General features: G+C 40.2%; 1 protein-coding gene across 1 annotated transcript in view; it reads left to right on the top strand.

Annotated features, from left to right (window-relative positions):
* LOC111874777 (glycine receptor subunit alpha-3) overlaps window positions 1-23315 on the top strand; it is a 307329-nt gene extending 284014 nt beyond the window's left edge. The window contains exons 5-10 of the mRNA XM_023870560.2: window positions 8226-8308; window positions 8398-8532; window positions 9945-10136; window positions 18069-18137; window positions 20134-20297; window positions 21662-23315. Coding sequence (XP_023726328.2) covers window positions 8226-8308; window positions 8398-8532; window positions 9945-10136; window positions 18069-18137; window positions 20134-20297; window positions 21662-21853 — 835 coding nt within the window. The 3' untranslated portion in view covers window positions 21854-23315. The remainder of the gene's footprint in view (window positions 1-8225; window positions 8309-8397; window positions 8533-9944; window positions 10137-18068; window positions 18138-20133; window positions 20298-21661) is intronic.
* The last annotated feature ends 629 nt before the right edge of the window (window positions 23316-23944 follow it).

Raw genomic sequence — 23944 nt, forward strand, 5'->3', positions numbered from 1 at the left:
GCAATAGTAAGACTTTTATTGTGCATGAAACAGAATATTAGAGGTGTGATATTTCAAGCCACTAAGAACTATTTTGTTCTACATGAAAAAAAATCCCATTGTCCTTAGATTTCTGATGTATAAAAGTGTTGATATAATTTACAGAAGCAGAAGTGAATATGGAAACAAAGCATAGTGTTTCGTGACTTATTGGCTAAGTATAGCTTTCATGCAGCCGTATGAGCCCTGTTTGCCTGTAAAGATGTCAGAATTCGTTCCATGAAAAATCTTTTCTTTCCCTTCGCCATCTTTCAGTGATCAACGTAACACGTCACGTGAAATTATTCGGTAGCAGCGGCTTCCCCAGTTCAATTTAAGGTCTCTAGACCGTGACGTAGCTCAAGGAGCTGGTCTCCCTTCCCCTCCAACTAGACCTCCCACCGTGGTAGTCCTTGTTCAGCTCCAGGTCAGGTTATGCCGGATTTGTGATGGACACTGAGAAGGTTTTTCTCCTCAATTTTTCGGTTACCTTTGCCACTTCTCATTCCAATAACCACTCCACATCCATTCATCATCTTGTCAACTACGCTTGACACTGAGAGCGTCTTAAGTAACTAAAAAGGACAGCCAGACTTTTAGTATAAATAAGCACAATAGTTCCTATATCTGTCGTATTTTGTTAAATGTGTTGTAAACTACGAGGTACTTAAAATGAAACTATTATATCTTAATGACGTTTGTATTGTTTTTTGCAGTAAGACTTTATAACAAAATTTATTGAGTTTTTTATTGCTAGTGAGGGGGGACTATGCCTCTTGTATCGCGGTCACTTATGGCCTATTCTACCAGCCCGAGATGATAGGTGAGGGTGATTGTGGAGCAATTAGTGGAATGAAGATTGGCAGGGGAAACCGAAGTACTCGGAGACAACCTGCCCCAGCGCCACTTTGTCCACCACAAATCCCACTTGACAAGACCTGGGATCGAACCCGGGCCGTCGCAGTGGGAAGCCAGCGACTAAACGCTTGAGCTATGGCGTGGCCCAATTTATGACTTTACTCGACCTACAGAAATCAGAAATAAATTTGTCCAACTACTTTTGATGTAGACTCGGATATCAAACATCAATGCAGTTCATTTAGCAGTTTTGGAGATGAATGTTGCGGACAAAACAATTCTCCAGCTTGCTTTCATTTTATCTGCTTACTGCAAGGAAGAAATAAAAATCAGCCCAGTTTTGACCAGAAAACCAGCATTATATTAATGAATATGGACTTGATCCATTTTTGTTCTGAACTACTGATATTGCTTCAGAGCGAGAGAGACAGTAAACCAAGTATGCCCCCTGTGGTTGTGGCTTTTTCGTGTATAGAAGGAGTAATCTGGAGCCTGGTTTTATCCCTTGCCCCAATTTAACGATCTCACCTTCCGCATCGCGATTTCAGGCAGTAATGTGGCATAGTGATGGTCACCCATAGGGTCATAGGCTTAAAGAGGATAGAGAATGTGTTCTAATGTCTTCAGGCCTAAGCACAGTAGGACACAAACAACCCTCTAATGGTCCCTATCCTGAGTCAAATTAATCCAGTCCATATCATCCCATCCTATCTCTCTAATATCCATTTTAATATTGTCCACCCACCTACGCTTTGGTCTTCCCAGTGGTCTTTTTCCTCCTGGCGTTCCCACCAATATCCTATATGCATCCCTCTTCTCCCCATTCATGCTCTATGCCCTGCTCATCTCATCCTCCTTGACTTGATCGTTATTTGGCAAAATATCAGAACACGATAAGAGGTAATGAAGTCTGTACAAATCTACATTATCCGTTATGTATTCAGTTAGGCACTGAAACAAAAGATGCTCGTAAAGATAGTCAGACGTCCCAAAATGAAGATGTAGCAGTACTGTGGAATCAAGGGGTACAAATAGGCCAATCATAATAATTAAAATTAAAAAAAAAGACTATCAATAATTATTGATAGTTGTAGCAATACTCTGAGACAGGAATATAATCCAGGAAAGCAGTCGATATATTATTTGCGAGGAAAAATTTTACTGGGAACATTGTACACAACAAGTTCTACAGCCTGAGGTGTGGGGTGTGCCGCGGATTCAAGAGGAAAGATGCCAAAAAGCCGGCCACGGTAGCCGAACGGTCTAAAGCATGTACTGTCCTAGTTCGCTCGGAAGCCGGGATCGTGGGTTCGAATTCCACAAAAGGCATGGATGTTTTTTGTGTATGCATTTATTCTGTGTTTGTCTTGTCCTGTGTTTAGATAGAGGCCTTGTGACGGGCTGACCACCCATCTAAGTAGTCCTACCATTTGTAAAAAATGATCTTCAAACTGAGAAATCAGCCCTATGCTCCAAAGTGGAAGTAAAAGGAGATAAAAAAGTACAAAAAACAATGTAACAATAGAAGTTACACTCTTAGCCTAGAGTGCTATGTAACAGGAAGGTACGTTTACGAAGTCATTTCCGACAAGCATAACACAGACAGGATCTACAGGCTCAGTTGCACTGCACGTAACGGCACGAACAATCACCGAACCAACAATTAGCTCATACATTCATATGGACTTGGACACAATGGGTCGGCATGCATCAGTATCAGGGTATTCTACGGTATCTACTAATCTCTGCTGCTGACAAGCGCAAATGCGTCACAACATTCCTCCGAAATTTGAGGCCATTGCATCTGGGTGACAGTGTCGGTGATGAATGATGTGAACATACTCGTTAAATTACATTTGAGAATATTTGTCGGCCGGATAATGAGCCGTTTCCTGTCGGCGTCGTCACGTATTGTGCAAATGGGCCTTTGTAAGTTCTTACACAAAAATAAATTTAAAAATTGGGTAATAACGGTAAATGCTATTGATCTGTAGGACTAGAAGTCTGTATTTTGAGGTTATGATCGACAGTTTTACCATAAACAGAATATGTAGCCGAGCGGTCTAAGGCGTTTACTGTCTTCGCTTGCTCGGATGCCGGGATCGTGAGTTCGAATTCCACTCAGGGCATGGACGTTTGTGTGCGTTTTTCTGTGTTTGTATACATGTAGAGGCCTTGCGACGAGCTGATCACCCTCCCAAGGAGTCCTACCGTATGTCTAAGATCTAGAAAAACCGAAGTGAACGGAGAAGTTCATGGAGGCAGGCCTACGCCTAGGCCCACTGGGGCTGTAGTGCCAAGGGGAAAAAATTCGAATAATCAGTTCTTTACAAAATAAATTATCAGCAAGAATAAAAAATAATAATGTCAAGTGTTTGAGTGGGGCTATAGACGGGATTTAGATTGGAAGCTGGTTTTATTATCAACTTTAACACATGACTCGTGGCTACACTTAATTATAGCGCCATCGCTGATCTCCACATTTACAAATCAGTGCAGTTCACGTTAAGCTTCTCAGTCTGCTTTCATTAGTCGTTTCCCGGTAACGGACCTTAACACTGGGGAGTCTGTGCTCACGTCATTACTGTCCGGCGAATATCCCACAATTGAATTCTTGCTCCAATTGACTAACTCTCGGGCTGGCGACCATCTGACAACAACCTCCTATTCTTCTCTTCACAGACTGTCTTACAACTAAAGCTTGGGTTTCCTCGGGTAGCGGTACCGTAATCAAGCGGTCGTAATATGACGGTCAACGACGTCACTAAAACGTTGCCATGGAAATAAATGAACATGGTTTCCATGGCAACGTTTTAGTGACGTCATTTACCGTCATATTACGGCCGCTTGATTACGGTACCGCTACCCGAGGAAACCCAAGCTTAACTAACTTTGTTACTTTACAAGTGGCGGTTTAGCACGAACCAATTCGTCTTGTCGCCAAGTCTCCTGACACTGACGACCAGCTATTTCTTTGTTCAACTGAACTCTTGCTGTCACAGTCCTTATGTAACATCGCCTCTGACGAGAGGACGTGTCTGTCATTTATAATTTCTGCTGGTCTCGCCAGCGCAGTCATTCCCGGGTCCGAGTCTTGCAGGACTCAAGACCATATTCTACTGTCTCAGATTCGAGACTTTACGAACCTGGAGGGTCAGGTCCCCGTATTTATATCCCCCAGGAACAGGGTGGCCTCTCTCTACCTCAAGGCACTGGGTTCCATTTTCGTCGCCCTGCAGGGTACGGTCTCACTGACTACCTTCTAAACTTGTCTCGGTTGAAAACATCTCGACACGGACGGCGCAGAAGACATCGTTTTCAGCAGTTCCTCTATTGTAGCGCCTGAACTCGGGAACTGTTTGTTTCGCGGTCGCTACCTAGTAACGGGTCTACACGCTACAATAATAGTAATATTTCTGCAGGACTAGAATTTTGTGAAATATAAAAGTTGATTTTATGAATGCTGGAAGTCCTTGCTATTCTCTGCTGTCCTCGTGTAAAAGTTTCACTAGAATATCCTTTAGATTATCAACAATTTAGAAACATTTTATTATCCATGATATTAGCATGTCAATGTTGAGAAAATTAATAAATATTTAAGCCCCAAGAAAATAATTTATGATACTTGTAAAAACAATGTTGAACTATTACAAAACACACGTTCCGCTAAATTCTAATCAATGTTGTGTTGAAACCTTGTAGTTTGTAACAATTTGGATATCCCCGTGGATATTACGAAGATAACAATTTGTTAAATAAATGCTTATGTCGTTCTGCAGAATCAGATAAAACCAAATGGTGTAGTTACAGTTTCCAAAATGCTAAATTCCCACACGGTCACTGTTTTTGTTTAACAAAGAATATGGCCATCTAATGTGATAGGTATTTTCCGATATTTCACTTATAACTAAACTAAAACCCGTGGTTTTAGTCCTCAAGCGAACTATACCGACCGAGCCACCGCCGCTTATCGGTGAAGTTAGTGCCAACGTTAGCGGATAGAGGGTGTTTCATGGTCAGCGCAATGAATCCCCACGGCCGTTAATTTCATTTATATTGTAAGGTAAAATAGTGTTACCTACCTGGTGATGATGATTATGGAACTTGTGATTACATAAAGGAAATCAATTTTAGTTGCTTGCGTATGGTAATTTCGGTTTAAAAAACAACATGGAAGGTGTCAGCTCTCTCCCACTCTAATTTCGGTCCTTACATTAGTAAATGGCAGCTTGAAGTACTGACGAGCACCACTGCTTTATTCTCTGCTGGGTTCTGAAATCATCCACACTAGTCGGGGACTGTGGTCGGTGCCGTTATCTCGCATCTCCGTTGTTTATGCTGATTAATTATGTCTCAAACTAAACCATTATTCATTCATTCATTCATCAGCGGCTGTACAGCCCTTTTTTGGGCCCTGGCCTCTTCGTCAGTTTCGTAATCTTATTCACACGCTCGGTAGGACTCCTCGGACGAGTGGTCAGCCCGTCGCAAGGCCGCTGCCTACACACAGGATAGCAGAAACAGAATAAACGCACACAGAGACATCCATATCTTAAATGGGATTGGAACCCACGATCCAGCTTTCAAGCGAACAAATACAGTTTATGTCTTAGACCACGGGGCCATCGTGATAGGCTAAACTAAATTATAATATAAAAAATAATGTTGTAATTTGATCTGAGCCCCCGCCGAATACATCCCACACGAAGACAGATTTACTTTAACTTTCTCTTTGGCACTTACACGTACTTTGGGTGACTTAGTGGGGATCGAGAGCATTTTGTTTGATTTCCTTCCTACTTCCCTAGTCTTCAAGTTTTGTTACAAACAGTTCAACCCACTTCTGAAACTGGAAATAACGGTATTTGCTTCTGAAGTGTTTCTCTTCTGTGTTTGTTCACTGCACTTATCGTCGCCCTTCCAGTACGACACTTAACCTTTACCCAACTCCTGTTAGTGCAAGGAGTTAGTGTTGCTTTTTATAATGTGCCTTGGGCCTATATGATGCTCTGTTCTCCAGACAACTTACGGCGGACAGAGGAGCAGGCGAACCCCAGCCTTTTAGGAAGGCACTTAACCTGAACCCAGTTATTGTTAGTGCAAAAAGGAGCTATTCCTTAGCCTTTGCTTTTGCACTGTCCCGTAAGCCTGCGTTTTAAAGACACGACTTGTTGTGGACAGACGAGAAGGTAAATAAGCATTTCCGTAGGCAAATACGTACACAAATTCAGACATGATCTCCGTAGATGGTGCCATGTTTCATTACAGTGGATGACGTCTTAATTTGCTGTTCGCAAATCTTCACAATTACGTATATTCACCTAACGTAACGGACAGAGGCTGTATAACTTGAAAATTAAGATTTATTTAGCACAGTGGGCTCCAGCAGCAGCAAGGCGCTGTTGCAGCAACTTCTGTTCTTCCGTCATTATCAGTAGCTGAACCATTAATCTAAAAAGTTTTCCAAAGATTCCTAACATCGAATATTCTTAGCCCACTCTTCCCAAGTAGGCTTATGCTATCTCCATGCTGTCTGTGTGGCTGTGTATCTGTGAACCCCTCCTATTAACTTTTGAATCCCTCAGCCAGTCTTTATGAAACTTTGTATATATATTATGGCACCTGAGCCCATCTCAACGGCGCTCTTCATAAATATCTTTCAAAAGTCTGTGTGTCTGTATGTGTATCCTTCCTATCGTTGCTAGGCAAAGGCTCGCTCAAATGTATCCCTCCTTTCGTTGCTAGGCAACCGCCCGATAAAGACTTGACCGCGGCAATGAATAAAAGCAACATTAGAAAAAAAATATTGGATGCGTATCTCTGTGTCTGTTTGTGTTGCTAGTTAAGAACTCAGTACCCACGGAAACGAATATTTGCCGGAAAATTTTCTATGCAGTCCGTGTCGTATCAAAAGGAAGTAGACGCTTCCTTCCTACAAGAACTTCTTGTTTAATGTGGTGATAAAGTAAAGGGAAAGGAATGGTTACAATACCTCTGTCAAATAGAGGTAAGGGAAAGTAGAAAGATTTATCATTATCATTACTCGTATTATTATTTTTATTATTCTGTAGCAACCATTTCTCCTAACCTTTCATAAAACACCATCAGCCATATCCATCCCTAAATTTTCATCTTCCCGTGAGGCAGTGTGGTTAGAGAAATACATCACTTAAATCTACTTCTGTACGCCTTTTGTTCTTCTGCTCCTTACACTGAAGCTACCCCGAATGACAATTAGGTTAAGCCCCGTCACTTCGTACATTTTCTGCTGCTGAACTCTGTTTGCGTTTCAATTTGTCAGAGTTCGCTTTCCTCTTCTGACGATATTGAAACGTACAGACCAGCTTAAGAAAATACGAAAATGAAGTTGATACTTTGCTAGAATTTCTGTGTGAAATTATATATAGCCTTCAATTTTAGAGGTTATGTAGGAAAGAGTTTTCGGACAGATATATTGGGTTTTCGGACTTTATCCATCGTCCTGGTTTTTTTTAAGATAACTAAGAAAAACACGACGTTTCGGAAACTGGATCTGTTTCCCTCACCTAAGGACAGAAACAGGTCCAGTTTCCGAAATGTCGTGTTTTTCTTAGTTATCTTTAAAACCAGGACGATGGANAGAATCCTATAGTAACTAAGAGTTTTACGCTTTACAACATTCACACCATAAACTGTATTTCAAAATAAGCCGTTAGTCTACTAACATTCATCTCGGAACCAAACAAAACTTTAATTTAAACCGAGATCCCTGTCTATGAATTCCGTTAATTACCAGAGGGACAGTGTTAATTGCAATGAAGGTTGTAATTGTGATAATCAGTAATAAATGTGCTAGTTGTAACAGTGATTAATGTTAAAGCGGGACCTATCTTGTTACTCTCATCCTAAACTTTATTTTCAGCATTCTCTGGAAACGGATTAATTTGCATATGTTCGTATTTGTAAGTATTACTGCATAATGAAGAGTTTTACACTCTTCTCCAAGTATAATTAGAATGATGAAGTCAAGGGGGAGGAGATTGGCAGGGCATGTAGCACGAATGGGGAGAAGAGAAATTGATATAGGATATTGGTGGGACAACCGGAATGAAGGAGGCCACTGGAAAGTTCAAGACGTAGGTGGGTAGATAATATTAAATTGGATCTTAAAGAGATAGGATGGTGTGGTATGCATTGAATTGATCAGGCTCAGGATAGGGACCAGTGGAGGGCTCTTGTGAACACGGTAATGAACCTTCGGGTTCCATATATGTTGGGAAGTTCTTGAGTAGCTACACAAGTTGCAGTTTCTCAAGAAGGGCTCAGCTTCCTGTGTAAGTGATTTGTAACTATTTATTTATTTGTTTCAGGTTGAAGCTGACCTTCTCCTGCATGATGGATCTTTCAAAATTCCCCCTCGATAGTCAAGTCTGCACAATGGAGGTCGCCAGCTGTAAGTATCCAAAGAGTGTGTCAGTGGTGATGAAGGTGTTTGCCAGTGATGTTACTGCAATTGTTGATGTATCGTCTGCTCTGTTTTAGTCTCTAAGACAATCGAAGAGTTGAGTCTGGAGTGGAAGACAATGAATCCCGTTATTATGGGGAAAGGTCTGCGCATGCCCCAATTTGAAATAGTCAAGATAGCAGCCTCTGATTGCCAGGAGTCATTTCATATCGGTGAGTGTCATCCACAGAACTCGTTGCTAACTCATTCCCCACTGTTGTGATATTAATGACAGTACAGCTTGTGTTTCTTCCAAGCAAGTCTTGTTCACTCTTTCATTTCTCCTTTCGCTGGGTTCCATGATTTGTTACAGTAAAATTATAGACACATTTGTGAAAAGCATTAACATGTCTCTTCTAAATACGTGAAATCATACTGATGGGACTGCACTCAAATTGTCCTCACTGATGCTAAAACGAGTAAGCTGCAGACAAAGGAATATAATCTATTGCACGATTACAATATAAGAACCTCTTCCGAGGGGAAGCCCCAAAATAAATACAATTGTAGTTTACCTCAATAGTATTACTGGATATCAGCAATATGAATCTTCCCTCATTTTTATGTAGCTTGCATAACCGTCCAAGTCAACACGACCTCCTGCTTGGGCTGCGTTAGCTGGGATGTGGATGGGTAAGGATAGGAAACTCAGTTGTGTTTGACAGGAAAACAAAACCAATTTAAGTGGCACTAAAATTCAGTGTATCTTCCAGGGCAAAGCTACTTTATAAGTGGAAGCATTTCAGAATATATTTTCATGAAGGTGAAAATATAGGATGCCGCCTTCCAGATTATTGGTAACATCCGGAAAATCGTTAGTGAAGTTTCAGAGGAACCTGCTGCCTACATTTTCAGGAAATAAAGTGGAGGCAGCAGTTTCCACCAAACATTGGTAACCATCTAGTGCACCATATCGAAGAAGACAGCATTATGTGGAGGCTATTTAGTTAGTTCATATTTTTAAACTCTTGCTTTCGATGCTACATTTTTATTCCCTGCAATAGAAGCTGAAATTTCAGTGACAACTGGGAAATTTTTCGCCATTATTAGACGTTTCCGTGACAACTGAGCGTTAGGCAAGTTTATAAAACCACTGAAAGATAATTAGTTTTACACTTACGGTTCTACGTTCAGTGATATACATCGGTTGAGTGAAATACTATCAAATCGTTTAGAATGTGCGCATATGCATATATTCAAACTTACTGTCCCAGACATCTATACTCAAATATGATTCTTCAAATATGGTTTAAGACTACAGTATAACACAGTATTTTCTGATCTTCAGACAATTTCTCTTGTCCATACAAGATTTCCTACATCCTCCTGTTGTTTCAGCTTTCGCATGTCAAGATACTCCTCAGAACTTTCTTGTCATACATTTCAAACACATACAGAAAAAGAGGTGAAATTAAAGTTTTGTGTATTTTAATATGCATGATTTTAGGTGTGAGATTCCTCATCCGAATATTAACAAGGTATTCCAGAAGAAAAGAGAAGTCTTTATGTAATTTTAATTTTTGTAGACTCAGAGTGATGTAAAAAGTTTGGAGCAAAATTTTCTGACAAGTTAAGTGTGTTGCAGGCAACTATAGCTGTTTGGTAGCAGAGTTTCACCTTAGTCGCTCGGTCGGGTTCCACTTGATACAAAGTTACTTACCAACCATCCTCATAGTCGTCATTTCTTGGGTCTCCTTCTGGATGGACGTGGACTCAGTGCCCGGTCGAACCACTCTTGGAGTCACGACCCTTCTTGCAGTGTCCTCCCAGTCATCAGGTAAGAAACTGACAAGGTAATTTTCATTAAGTTTTATACGAAAAAGAATAGGCATGTATGCTGCCCTAAACTGATCCAATTCATCCCTAGAAATATATAAGCTTTCCTGTTTCCCGGAGTTCAAACTGATTGGGATAAACAGCAGTGAATATAAAAAAATACAGATGTTAACTGTGTACAGAATTAGCAGCGTTTTTGTAAATGCATCGTATAATTCATAAAATTTGCATATTCTAACCTGTGTTCCTCAATTTATAAGAACCTTATGATGTTTTGTGGTTTATTTTAGGATGCTCTCAGTTTCTAGACTGTGTAGCGTAAGATAATAACCTAGAAGTAAACTGTTAGTATTATTATTTTGTGTACATATGTGCCTGTCTGCCTGTCTTAACAAATTTGAAACATCTCACAGAATTTCTTGAAATCTGCTACTATTGTGCCAATGTAAATCACTACACATGAAGGTAAAAAAGGTAAAATTGTCCCTGTGCTTAACTAACCAAGCACTACACATTGAAGACGTATGGAAGAGTCGATGTATAGATCCACATTTTCTTGACCTCGGCAATAGTTGGATGTGAATGGTCAGCTTCACGTCCTGGCCGCTTCACCCCCAGGAAATAACTCCGGTACCCATTGGATAGGAGGCTGAGTGGGACCCAGCGCCGGTCTCGACGAAGAAGAGAAAAGAAGATTCTTGACTCTACCGAGACTCGAACTCCGACTCCTCGGTCGTCCAGCCCGTAGCCAATCGCTGTACAGACTGAGCTATCCAGGCTCCCTATTTCACATGAATTTTAAAAATATCCTACTATAAATAACACAAATATATGTGACGTACAAACGTCTGAGATGGAAGGTTGAAAAGTTTAGTTTGAAAAATATGCCTGTTTAAAGGCGCGTCCACATTACTCGTGCTCGTACGTCAGAAGCTTACTGCTGCCGGAAATCAGGATCTGGAGCTGATATCTGTTGTGAAGAAATGCGAAGGCTTTGTATGCAAACCAGTTTGCATACAAAGCTCTGTTTACTAAAAATAGGTGATTAAAGCAAAATTTTTGAATAAAAATAGATCAAAATCGTACCTATAAACCTTGAACCAAATATTGCTTGTGAATAAAAATTTAAAATTCTTTTATTGTGTGAATCTTTGGGAATTTTTAAGTAATAGATATTATTCATAGAAATAGTTCATGTTGCATAATCAGAAGTTTAAAATATTCTGGGCAACATAAAATCCTTTATAACATTCATGTTTAAGGTTACAATTATCGAAGAGTAAGGAATTCACAACTATGCCAAGTGATTTCCTTGTTATCAATAACGTCTTTAGGTTCTAGTTGGAGCAGACAGCTTCCAGATGTAAAAAGTATCTGTACATATGTGGAAAAGCTAGTCCCTGAGAGCTAACAAGGAGATGGGTTTAGTCATCAATAAACCTTCATCATAAATATTAGTTTTTCATGGAATGTAACCCTCCTATCGGTGTAATCTTCGACAGGAAGATTACATGTAGATTGCACATAGAAATGATCGACGCCAAGGTCTTCAGAACATTTTTAGAGTGTATTCCCTATTCAAAAGTGATCGATTGAGGAGCTGATATTAAATTAACCCTCCTCAAAGCTCTCATTAGATCTGTAATGACTTATGCTAATCCCGCCTGGGAATTTGAGGCAGACACTCATCTAAAGAAATTGCAGCGCCTGTAAAACAAGGTTCTCCGCACCACTGGCAATTTTCCAAGACGCACGCCGGTTCGCGAATTACACGTATGTATATGATTATGAAACAAATTTATGCAGGCAACAAGAATAAGTCATACAAAAATTATGATAACGAAAATGTTCGCAATATTGGACAAGGTGAAGCCCAACATAGAAAAGTGCAAGAGGCTTAAACTTGGCTACGGTCAAACATAAGACCCTTCAAGTGACTAGGCTGCCGTTGTAGCGGAAGCTACTAGAAATAGGGCATAATATGCTGTACTGAGCCTGGACTTACAGAGGACCTGTATATAATTTATATGTATTTATTAACATGTTTAACGTGTAAAATGTAAATAACCTTCACATTATGACAAATGACTTACTACTGCAGACAATGGCGCTGACAAAAGACAGGCCCGTCCTCTGGTCAGAGAGAGCGCCCCACATCAACAAACCCGCAACTGTCTGACAATATCAAAGTCTGGTCGTAAGCACCAGGTGGGTGCTCTATTCCAAGACAGACAAGCTGGCTGACCGTCGGTCGTAACATAAGACTCAGACTCAAGACTCCACTGATTCATTCATTCGGGAGAAGGCTCAGAGTTCAGCTGCGAAATGAACCAGCTGAAAATCATCCATCGTCCGAAGTGCTACTATGCAACGATTAACGAAGGCACAGTAGACTGAAGCGCGTCCGTGTCCTGATTATAGCAACAAATAATATTTGTACAGAAGTTTAATAACCGGGTGTCTTTTCAAGCATCGACAATCCCACACTATGGTTCATCTTTTATGTTTTGAGATGTGGTTTCATTTTCTGTAAACGAAGGAAAATAACTCTAGGTATTTAAAACTAATGTAATAAAAAGTAAAGCTATCTCTGTAACAGGCCGTGGAGGCCCATAGGGTTGTGAGACGTTGAGGCTCCCACATTATCTAGACAATCGGCTCAAAGATGGCGGTAAGGTTGTCAGCATTACGCGCCGACCGCCCTTTACCCCCAGGAAGATTCCTGGTAGTCATTTCTGTTATAGGCTGAGTAAACCCCAGGGCCTAGTGCGGCTGGAAGGATTAGGTCAACTGAAAAAATCCAATGACCTCATCGGGACTTGAAACCACGACCTTCCGGCTTGTAGCATAGCTCCTCAACCACTACGCTACCGCGTGCCCCAAAATGATGTAATAGGAAAATATTTTGATGTGCGGAAGATTAAGTGCGAGATAATGAGAACTTTATGAAGTACGTATAGTTTTCTTACAATAATGAAAAACAATCAAACTATGTGGCCTGTAGTCCGCAGGCGAACTATATCGACCGGCAGACCGCCGCTTGTCGGCGATATTAGTGCCAACTTTTGCGGATAGAAGGTGTCACGTGTTCAGGGCAACGGATCCCCAAGGCCGTTAATTTCGGTTTTCTAGACCGGAGCTGCCATTTCCTTGAAATAGCTCCTCAATTATCCTTTCCAGACCCACTACTTCTCAGAAAATCTGGTGACTTCGAGAATCGAACACGGGACCTTTGGATCTGTAGCCAGGAAATCTGACCACTAGACCACAGAGACGGTCGTTCTAATAATGATCAAGTGATTATACAATGAATGTTAAAATGGGCTGTACTTTTATATCTGATGAGGTATATATATAGTTCAGTCAGTGGAGTGGATATTAAGGCCCTAGTATCGTCACACAACAACTTTTGATCATTGTTAATAACACAATTGATAATAAATAAAACCAGTAATTCAGTCCGTTTATTATATTAGCGGTGACACTTAATACCAATCATTTTATTTTACAGTAATCAAAACGTTATTGCGTGACCGTACTAAAACCTTAATATACACGACGGTATGCATAGAATAAAGAAATAAAAAATAGAAGCGAATATTTTTTATTGTGGTTGATTGGAATTTTATCTCAGAGGTACCACAACTTCTTGGCTAGCTGCACGACCACCCAACATGACAACAAATAATGGTTTCCAGCATCCTTTCACCCAGATATTAAAGAAGCATGGATGTACAAGCGTCTCACCTTCATCTACTACTGAGATTAACCATGCATGGATTTCTGTTTCCTCTCTCTTGCGTTTTATCAGTGTATTAATGACTCTCACGACAATACTTACTGGTGGGCAGCCATATGAAAGAAAAGGATTTGAGAATATAATATTAACATGGATCTTAGAGAAAGAGGCTATAAAATGATGTGAAATTACTCAGAAAAATCTGTTGTTAGCAGTATTTGACTTCCTTGTTCTGTTAGAGAAGAGTTACGGGCGTTACGGTGTACTTTCAATTATCCACGTGCAGTTTATCCAGTTTGTGACTTACCCGTGCAATTTCAGGATAATTCCAAACCACATACAGTGCCTGTTAAGTGTGCTTAGCGCTGCCACATATCCATTTGTATTCGGGAAATAACTCAAGAATCACTAGTCAGGTATTCGTGTAACTTGGTACAGAAGAGTTTCATGAATAATTGTTAAACCGTTTCAATTTTAACTTCATTAAACCACTTAATATTAATACAAACAAGAGCTTCTTTCCGTTGTTAACTAAGTATTTATCAAAGTGAAAAATTTTCAAATGTAAGTTGTAAATTTGCATTCGAGATTATAGTTACATACATGTAGGCACAAAAAACTCCGTGGCCTGTAGTCCGCAAGATAACTATACCGACCGAGCGACCACCGACTGTCGGCGAAGTTAGTGCCAACTTTAGCGGACAGAGGGTGTTGCATGGTCAGCGCAACGGATCCATACGGCCGTTAATCTCGGTTTTCTAGACCGGAGCCGCTATTTCATTGAAATAGCTCCTCAGTTAGCCTCACTAGGCTGAGTGGACTCCGTTCCAAACCCACTACTTTTCAGAAAATGTGGTAGCGCTGGGAAGCGAACCCGGGACCTCTGTATATGTAGCCAGGAACTCTGATCACTAGACCACAGAGGCGGTCACATGTAAGTACAAAGTGCAATGATATTAGCACAACAGGACTCATAATGTGGCACATTATAAGTTATAAAAGAATGTAAATCACTCATCTTATGTTCACTACATATTTTCCGTAAGACCTGTGGCTAGTGAGATAATTGAACAAACTTGAAGCTATGCGTAAATTTCCAAATTTCTATATTCAGCAACAACCATGGTCCCTGATCGTACCCAAAACTTCGAATATCCTGTTTCTTGTTATCCCTGTATCTTTTCCTCTTCGTTAGCATGGATATGAGGACGTATTTTTTTCCTCCTTGGCACTACAGCCCCAGTGGTCCTAGGCCTACCTCCATGAACTCCGTTCACTTCGGTTTTTCTAGATCTTACACATATGGTAGGACTCCTTGGGCGAGTGATCAGCTCGTCGCAAGGCCTCTACCTGTAGACAAACGTAGAAAAACGTACACAAACATCCATGCCCTGAGTGGGATTCGAACCCACGATCCCGGATTCCGAGCGAGCGAAGACAGTGCATGCCTTAGACCGCTCGGCTACCGTGACCGGCAAGAGGACGTATACTGTAATTAGTTAAGAGAGATACTTCTCAGTATTATTGGGTTTTGGGAGTTTTTCCATCATCCGATATTCTAGAAACTAGAAAGCATGATATTTCGGAAACTAATCTGTTTCCGTCCTCAGGTGAGGTGGGGAAGATGCCTACTCAGCTGGGTCTCTTATATAGAGCTAACCTCAACCACACCATAGCCAGAACCCTTTAGAATCTGATCAGACAAATGGTCGTTTCTTAGTTTATTTGGTACATTAGTTGACTAGTTAAGAAAGTCACAGTATTGGTGTGAAAATGATAATTACGTTAGACACATAATTACATAATGTCTCTGCCTACTATCTTGATAAGTAACACGTATCAAACGACACCTTTCACAATGCCGTACAGATTGACAACACGGGTATTCTTGAGGCAGTTGAAATAGGAACCTGTAAACACATCAGATTTTTCTCTCATACTGCAAAATATCAGATTTTACTTTTCTCTGGAAAGCTAATCAAAGAAGCCTTACAAATAAAATGTCCATCATGCAAAACGGAAATTCAATACAGAAGAACATCGTCGTTTTGTGGGTACGCCTGTCTAGAGTCAATTAGACAACATGCAAAACACAGAAGTCGGAGAAGTTGCCGCATGGGTAAGGGGAGAGAGGCTCTTTAGCTACATATGCAATATATGTGTAATTGCTTGCTTCTTTTCTATAAAAGGGCAAAAAGTAAGCTACCCCTGTAACAGGCCGTGAAGGCCCATGGGGTTTTGAGCCGTTGAGGGTCCCACATTATCTAGACAATCGGCTGAAAGATGGCGGAAATATTGTCAGTCTTACGCGCCGGCCGCGCTTTACTCCCCAGGAAAATTATTTAATTAATTCCTGGTACTCATTTCTGTTAGAGGCTGAGTCGTCCCCAGGGCCATAGTGCGGCTGAAAGGATTAGGTCAATTGAAAAAAATTCAATGACTTGAACCCGCTACCTTCCTGCTTGTAGCATAGTGCCTCAACCAAATAGGCTACCGTGTGCCCCCTACACCAGGAGATATATTTAAATTAAGGAAGTGATGTTAGACTATTAAAGGCTGAACTGCTCCTCCAAAATCTGAAAATTGTATCGCATATTCAACAGTCCAAAAATTGTAATGGCCTATAACAATATACATTTTTATCTTAACGTATCCTCTTCTACCTCCAAGTTAATGGTTTATGGATTTGTTTCATCCAGTATATTTTAAAATAAGTCTTCTTTTGATGTGAGAACAGCCCTTCCTGATAGTTAATAACATATAAATATTCTAACATAGCCATGCCATTAACTGAATTTGAACCTGTCATCACACACTTCAGAGCGCACAGACTTTGCAATGAGCAGAATATCACTAGCCGTGATTTTGCTGAATTTAATGATTTAATTGTTATCAATAAATGTATTCTGCTCTTGTGTTCTGAACCGAAATAATTATTGTCTTTTGTACGGAATGTTGCCCAAACATCAAACCATGAAAATGAATGGCGCATTCTAGATTAAGTCTGGATAATAAAGTATCTAGAGAAATGTAGAACGAATTACATGCAGTGGCTCTGTCTGGATAATAAAGTATCTAGGGAAATGCAGAACGAATTACATGCAGTGGCTCTGACTGGATAATAACGTATCTAGGGAAATGCAGAACGAATTGCATGCAGTGGCTCTGTCTGTAATTGTTTTTGTCTTTTCTGAATCACTATTATGCTTCTTTCTACTATCCTTGGAAACCACTGAAGAGTGTGAGGAACATCCTGCTTACAATTGTGTTGGCCCAAATCATATTGCCACGTGTACTAGTGACTTGTAGACGGGGTTTGGATTGGTGGATAGATTTACTGGATACTCAAAAGTCGTAATTTCAATTAATTATAACACTCTAAAGATTACTGTAGTTAGAACTCAACGTTTGCTGGCTTAGTCGTTGCTCGGTAACACTTCAATCCTTGAACGATGATGTCGAAGAGTCTCTAATCTCTCGAATTCTCTAACTGAATCTCGGGCCACCAAGTAGAAAGGCTGATTGTACTCTGTTATTCTGTTTTATCTGTTGCCATGAAAATGTGTGCCAATCTCCGGGCAACACCTTGATTTATACCAAGATATTCGTTGCCACGGACATGTGTTACAGCTAGCCGCTGTAACGGAAACTTACTTTTTACTTAGTCGTTGCTCATAAACAGACGTCTAGCTCTGGCTCCACTATTCCAGCTTTCAGGCGTTATGTCACATTATTACAAATTACTGTGTAACAGATTTTCAAATGTTGCTTCTGCATACAACTGTCTTTTACATGATGTATTGTTAGTTTCCCTATACACATATTTGAAATGTAAAATAAATATGATGATGATGATGATGATGACCGCAGGCATGACCTCTACTAATACTGCCACTGCTACTGTTGTTGTTACTATGCTACTTCTACTGCAACACCTGCTACTATTACTGCTGCTGCTGCTGCTGTTGACACAACCATTACCCCTGCCACTACCTTATAATATCATATTTCATAGTTTGTCGCTAATTGATGCAAGTATAGCTGGTTTATAACATATGATTTCATTGCACTTTGAAAGACAACATATTTACAATTATTATATTCTGGAGGGCAGTGAACTGTTTCAGGAAGTGTGAAAATGAATAATATATCGAAATTCAGAGCTTAGCCATCAATTAAGTGTTCCTGTTTTAGGGATCCAGAGTGGATTACCCCAGGTCAGCTATGTGAAGGCCATTGATGTATGGATGGGTACCTGCACAGGTGAGTTGTGAAACAGAAGTATTGATGTATGGATGGGTACCTGCACAGGTGAATTGTGAAAGAGAAGCGTTGATGTATGAATGGGTACCTGAACAGGTGAGTTGTGAAACAGAAGTGTTGATGTATGGATGGGTACCTGAACAGGTGAGTTGTGAAACAGAAGTGTTGATGTATGGATGGGTACCTGCACAGGTGAGTTGTGAAACAGAAGTATTGATGTATGGATGGGTACCTGAACAGGTGACTTGTGAAACAGAAGTGTTCATGTATGGATGGGTACCTGCACAGTTGAGTTGTGAGATGGAAGTTTAGAAATGTACTTTGTTTTGTTATGATACTAAAATGTAACTGTTCTAGAAGTTTATGTCATGGCTCAGGGAGTTAGTCGCTGCCTTTTCACCACTGAGACTCGAGTTTAATCGCAATGAAGTCTGTATAGAATTTGTGGATGGCCGCGCCACAGCTCAAGCGGTTAGTCGCTGGCTTCCCACTGCGGTGGCCCGGGTTCGATCCCGGGTCTGGTCAAGTGGGATTTGTGGTGGACAAAATGGCGCTGGGGCAGGTTTTCTCCGAGTACTTCGGTTTCCCTTGCCAATCTTCATTCCACCAATTGCTCCACAATCACCCTCGCCTATCATCTGGGGCTGGTACAATAGGCCAGTAGTGGCCGCAGTACAAGGGACTTAGTCCTACCCCACTAGCAATAAAAAAAATAGGATTTGTGGTGAATAAAGTGGCAAAGAAGCGGGTTTCTTCTTAGCTCTTTGGTTTGTACTTTGCAGTTATCATTACACCAATGCTCCATACTTATATATCATCTGCACCTGGTACAATAATCAAATTTAAGGCCACAGTTTCAAAGAACTCAGTCTCGGCTGACTCCTAAAATTAATTAATCTCTTTCCTTCTTTGAATCGTCTATTGGTTATATTCCTTCTCCTAACTAGGAACTCTGTGGAAACTACAGGGAAACAGAAAGACACATTGTAAAATTATTGTGAATTTTGTCTTTCTAGGAATATGCAAGGAAGCCAATATGACCAATTTCTATCTGTTATCTTAGAATGTTTCTGAAGGAAGAAGTAAAAACTATGAATAATCAGTTCTTCCTTCATTCATTCCCTCCCTTTCCTGAAAACCAATTTATCAGGCAAATTTCCCCTGAGTACTAAGTAAATGCCGAAATATTGATCAAACATGCTTAGTCGGTTATATAGCGAACATGCTGTAGCGTGTAGAGCCGTTACCTGGTAACGACCTCGAAACAACATGTTACTAGGTTACGATCGCGAGATAAGCAAATATACCAGAACCGTTACTGGGTAACGCCTTCACAAACAAAACACATTCCCGTAGAAACAATTTAGCAACAATAGAAGAGCTCTGTTTTCCTCCACTGTAACCCTGTGAGTCGTAGGAGGCGACGAAAAGGGAAGTCTCGAATCTGAGAGTGTAAAATATGGTGACGAGTCCGAAGGGACTTGGACACGAGAGTGACTATGGCGGCAGGGACCAGCAGCAATTGTAAAAGACAGACCTGTCCTCTAGTCAGAGAGAGCGCCCCACATCAACAAACCCGGAACTGTCTGATAGTAATAAGAATCTGGTTGTAAGATCCAGGTGGGTGTTTCATTCTAAGAGAGACTGGCCAACTGACCGTCGGTCATTATAAGACTCAGACTAAAACTCAAGTTAGTTCAGTTGGAAGGGAGCCTCCATTCAGAGAGGACTTGAGCACAGAAGCAAAGGAACGGCCATTGTTTGAACCATTATCAGGCAAGTACTGGTGATGACATGGCAGACTGAAAATATTTAACATGTGATTTGAGAAGTGTGGAAATTAGCAACGTCACCATAATTGTGATCACGAATAGTGTGTATAAGTGGTCAATAAAACCAATCTCCAATCAAAACCCCTGTCTATAGTGACACATACTAGTGATAATATGCTACATTTTAGAAACTCATTTTTATTGGAATGTATATGTTTTTCCAGCATTTGTTTTCTCTGCACTTCTGGAATTTACATTCGTGAATTACATGTGGCGCAAGCAGTCAGTTGAGATATTGGATGGAAAGAAAAAGTCACCAGAAGCTGTCAATGGGAAAGCAGTGGCTCAGAGCTCAGAAGAGCCTGATTTGGCTGTTGCTGTTACAATGGTAATAACTTACTTCATGCAGAAACTATTCCTTTTATGACATGTACTTCATACGCTAAAACTTGTCTGTTCTGCATACTTAAGTAACTGTTACATCCCACAATTTATACCGACAAAGACCGCATTTCATTGTTGTCAATTTTAAAAGCAAAAGAAATTCATTTATATACCAAAACTTGTGGGTGTTTGGTGAAAACTGCTCCCTTTTTTAAATAGCACTGAAGAACCTACAGACTCACAAAATAGGTTTCTTCACACTGATAGTATATACATACTCTGTCAAAGAAATCGTGACCTTCTACTTTTTGACATAGAATTAACTCTTTAGATTTACTTTAGATAACTTAAAATATTAATATCTATTACATCAGTCAAACATAAAACAATTTTAAGAATTTTTATCCTCATCCTATATGACTTTATCAAAACAAGTTTCATTTGTAGTTAAGGATATACGAAGGGGGACCCAAAAATAACAGGAAACGACCTCTTGCGCGCGCATGCTTTGTAGTTACGAGTTGTGCTGCTACGTGGTGTTAGCTGGGGGTCTCCCGCGACTGTTAGTGAGCTGGCGTCAGTCTGAGTTAAGTGGTTTGTCTGTGGTGCTCTGTTGTGTGCGTTCCTGTTTCAACCCTTTGGCGATTAGTGAGATGGCCGACCAGAAGGAACAAAGAGTGTGCGTGAAATTTTGCTTTCTGTTAGGGAAAACTGCACTTCACTCTTCAAGTCGCGGCAAANACTAACAGTCGCGGGAGACCCCCAGCTAACACCACCTAGCAGCACAACTCGTAACTACAAAGCATGCGCGCGCAACAGGTCGTTTCCGGTTATTTTTGGGTCCCCCTCATATATGTAAACTGTACATACTTCTTATCATTTTAAAACAATACACAAAACTATAAAAGATGCATCAACATTACACATTTAATTTCTTGAGTTTTACAATGTATCTGAAACTTGTATGACCCTGAAAATATTTAAAGAGATATCTGTGTATACTTAACACAGTCTGTGGAAGCTATGATAGGCATTGTATGAAACGTTTAATTTAAACTTGGACTAAGTAAGGATTTTAAATCAATTTTTATAACGGTAAGTCAAAGTCAACATAAATTAATGCACACGTACAGAATATGCATGAATGATGCAGCAAATACAAAATAGCCCTACTGTGAAAGGGAACGCTGGATTTCTAGTTCAGTGCTTAGATGAAACTGTAAGTTGCTTCCCAAAGAAAACAAAATATTGTAAATGGTGACGGTGGTGGGGGTGGGGGCGGGGGCGGCGACGAAGATGATAAAGGAGATATTGAAGATGACAACAATGAGAATCAATACTAATAATAACCTTCTTGTTCCATTACAGAAGAAGTGTGCAACAACAGATGATTCTGTGCTTGGATGTGAATCAAGGGTACCTCATAACATGTGTCCAGGTCGTGAGACACTCACCAAATATAAGGTGAGAGCGCGCCGAATTGATGAGCTCTCCCGATTCTGCTTTCCTCTTATATTCGCTGTCTTTAACCTCTTGTATTGGTCATACTACCTTTCATAACTTCAACACAGGAGAAGAACCCAATCCTCTGTATCTGACCTCAAGACCACGGCTACCAAGACTCTTCACACTACATCTACTCTGTAGTATTTGGGTAGATAACAAAGAAACTTTCATGGAAAATATTGTCTATAAAGTGATATAACTACTGAACTGTGTCATGGTTCACTTGCTTTCTCTTTTCAATAATTCTAGTGAGGTTCCCTGCTAGATGCTGATCACTGGAATTACAGACTTAATAATATATTGAAACCACTGAAGTTCACTGCAACTTAAACCTTGTCAACATGAAAAAGTCATTAAAATAAGTAAAGAATAACTAAATCCATTCCAAAATGCAACACACATTGGATAGCAATATTGAAAAAGTGATTTTGCTGTCACATAAATGTGTATAAAATCTGATATTTTCGATTTCTGCACAAAAACTTCAGTGTGTTAAGAAACTTGTAGAAAGAATTGAGACCTGACAAAGATTCCCAGAATAAAACAGCGAATTTTTAAGTATGTAATAAATGTGGTTCAGAAGTAATTAACAGTGTTAAAACACTGATAATTCTTACATATTTTCTTATGTGTAAATTGCTCTTTGATAAATTGAAAAGTAAGAACTAATTACTTAGAACAAAGTGGCCAAATTTCATGTTATTGCCTCTTTTACTAAAATATCACACAGCTTAAAACATGCAGAGACATAATGGTTAGAGTTCTAGAGCATAAATTGAAACATTCTTAAATCTTATATATGTTTCATGACTGATTTCATACCTAATATTACTTGCAAATATGAATATCATTATTATTTCCCAATATAAAATTTCAATTTGTCTGTTCAAGGAGTTCAAGCTTGATGTGTAAGAGTGCGCACCAAGGTAAGGTACATAGTTTCCAGCATCCCTGAACTACTGCTGTTTCTTTCAGTTCAAACTTCTTTGGACATCTTACATAATCAGTCGTTATCATGTTACTTCCAGATATGTTGAATCATGTGTTGAACAAAACTTTTGCTTGATTTTAAACATTCAAGCATTCTGTGTCAGAGCTACAAATCCTGCATCCTAAAATAAATGACAACCAATTACAGAAGTAAGCTGAAATATAACTTCATTTCTATTTGAGATATCAAGGCAAATATATTAAGAATTTTGAGACTGCCTAGAAGAATATTGTAACTCATTTTCAAACATAAGTAACTAATATCATTCTTCTATGTAGCCACAGACATTGCTGAAAAAGTGCCTGAAAAATGTTCCAAGTAATTTGATATTAGAAGTGGCTTGCATCTTGTTCTACAATGCGGCATGGATGTTCGCCACAATTATTCAAGGGCAGGGAGGACAAGGTTAGTTATGTAAGGAACATGGTACAAGGGTTCGAACTTTAACAGTGCAACACTGCTGTAGAGACGCCATGCAACGGAACCAAATAATGTCGCTTATACCACGCGTTAGTTACATACCTACCTTACCTCAGAGCAAATGGACTCTCCCTTCCCACATCACGGGCATGCGCAGTGATGAGAAGAACAGAGCCTCGTGTTAGCTGGCGGTCTAATGTAGTGTTGTCACGATGTTTTCAAAACAGGAACAACCGAGTTGGATAAAGATTGAATGTGCCAGAGGCCATACAGCACGACAGTGTCATCAAGGTCTTCTTGGAGCGCTATGAGTGCGAAGGAGAGGCTGTCTTACGCCATATCAACATGCTGGATGCGACATGGGCCAAATCGTATGGGCCACAAATGAAACGCCAATCGAACGAATGGCGTCATTACAGGTCACCACGAAAATCAAAAGTTTGTCAGAACCCCAGCAATGTGAAAGTTATGGTGATTCTCGTGTACAACTGTGATGATGTTATCCTAACGCATACCGTTCCCCGACAGCAGACCGTGAATGCGCAGTATTACTGTTCATTTTTGGAACACAACCTGCGAACAGCTTTGAGAAAGAAACGGCGATACTTTCTGCAGAAAACATCCATCATTTGTAGGGCAATGCTCGGCCGCATGCAGCGCAAGTTGTAGCTGATTTGTTTGATCAGTGGGGCTGGGAAGTGCTGTACCATCTACCACACTCCCCGGACTTAAGC

Source organism: Cryptotermes secundus, unplaced genomic scaffold, assembly GCF_002891405.2.
Source record: "Cryptotermes secundus unplaced genomic scaffold, Csec_1.0 scaffold212, whole genome shotgun sequence".
Classification (NCBI taxonomy): domain Eukaryota; kingdom Metazoa; phylum Arthropoda; class Insecta; order Blattodea; family Kalotermitidae; genus Cryptotermes; species Cryptotermes secundus.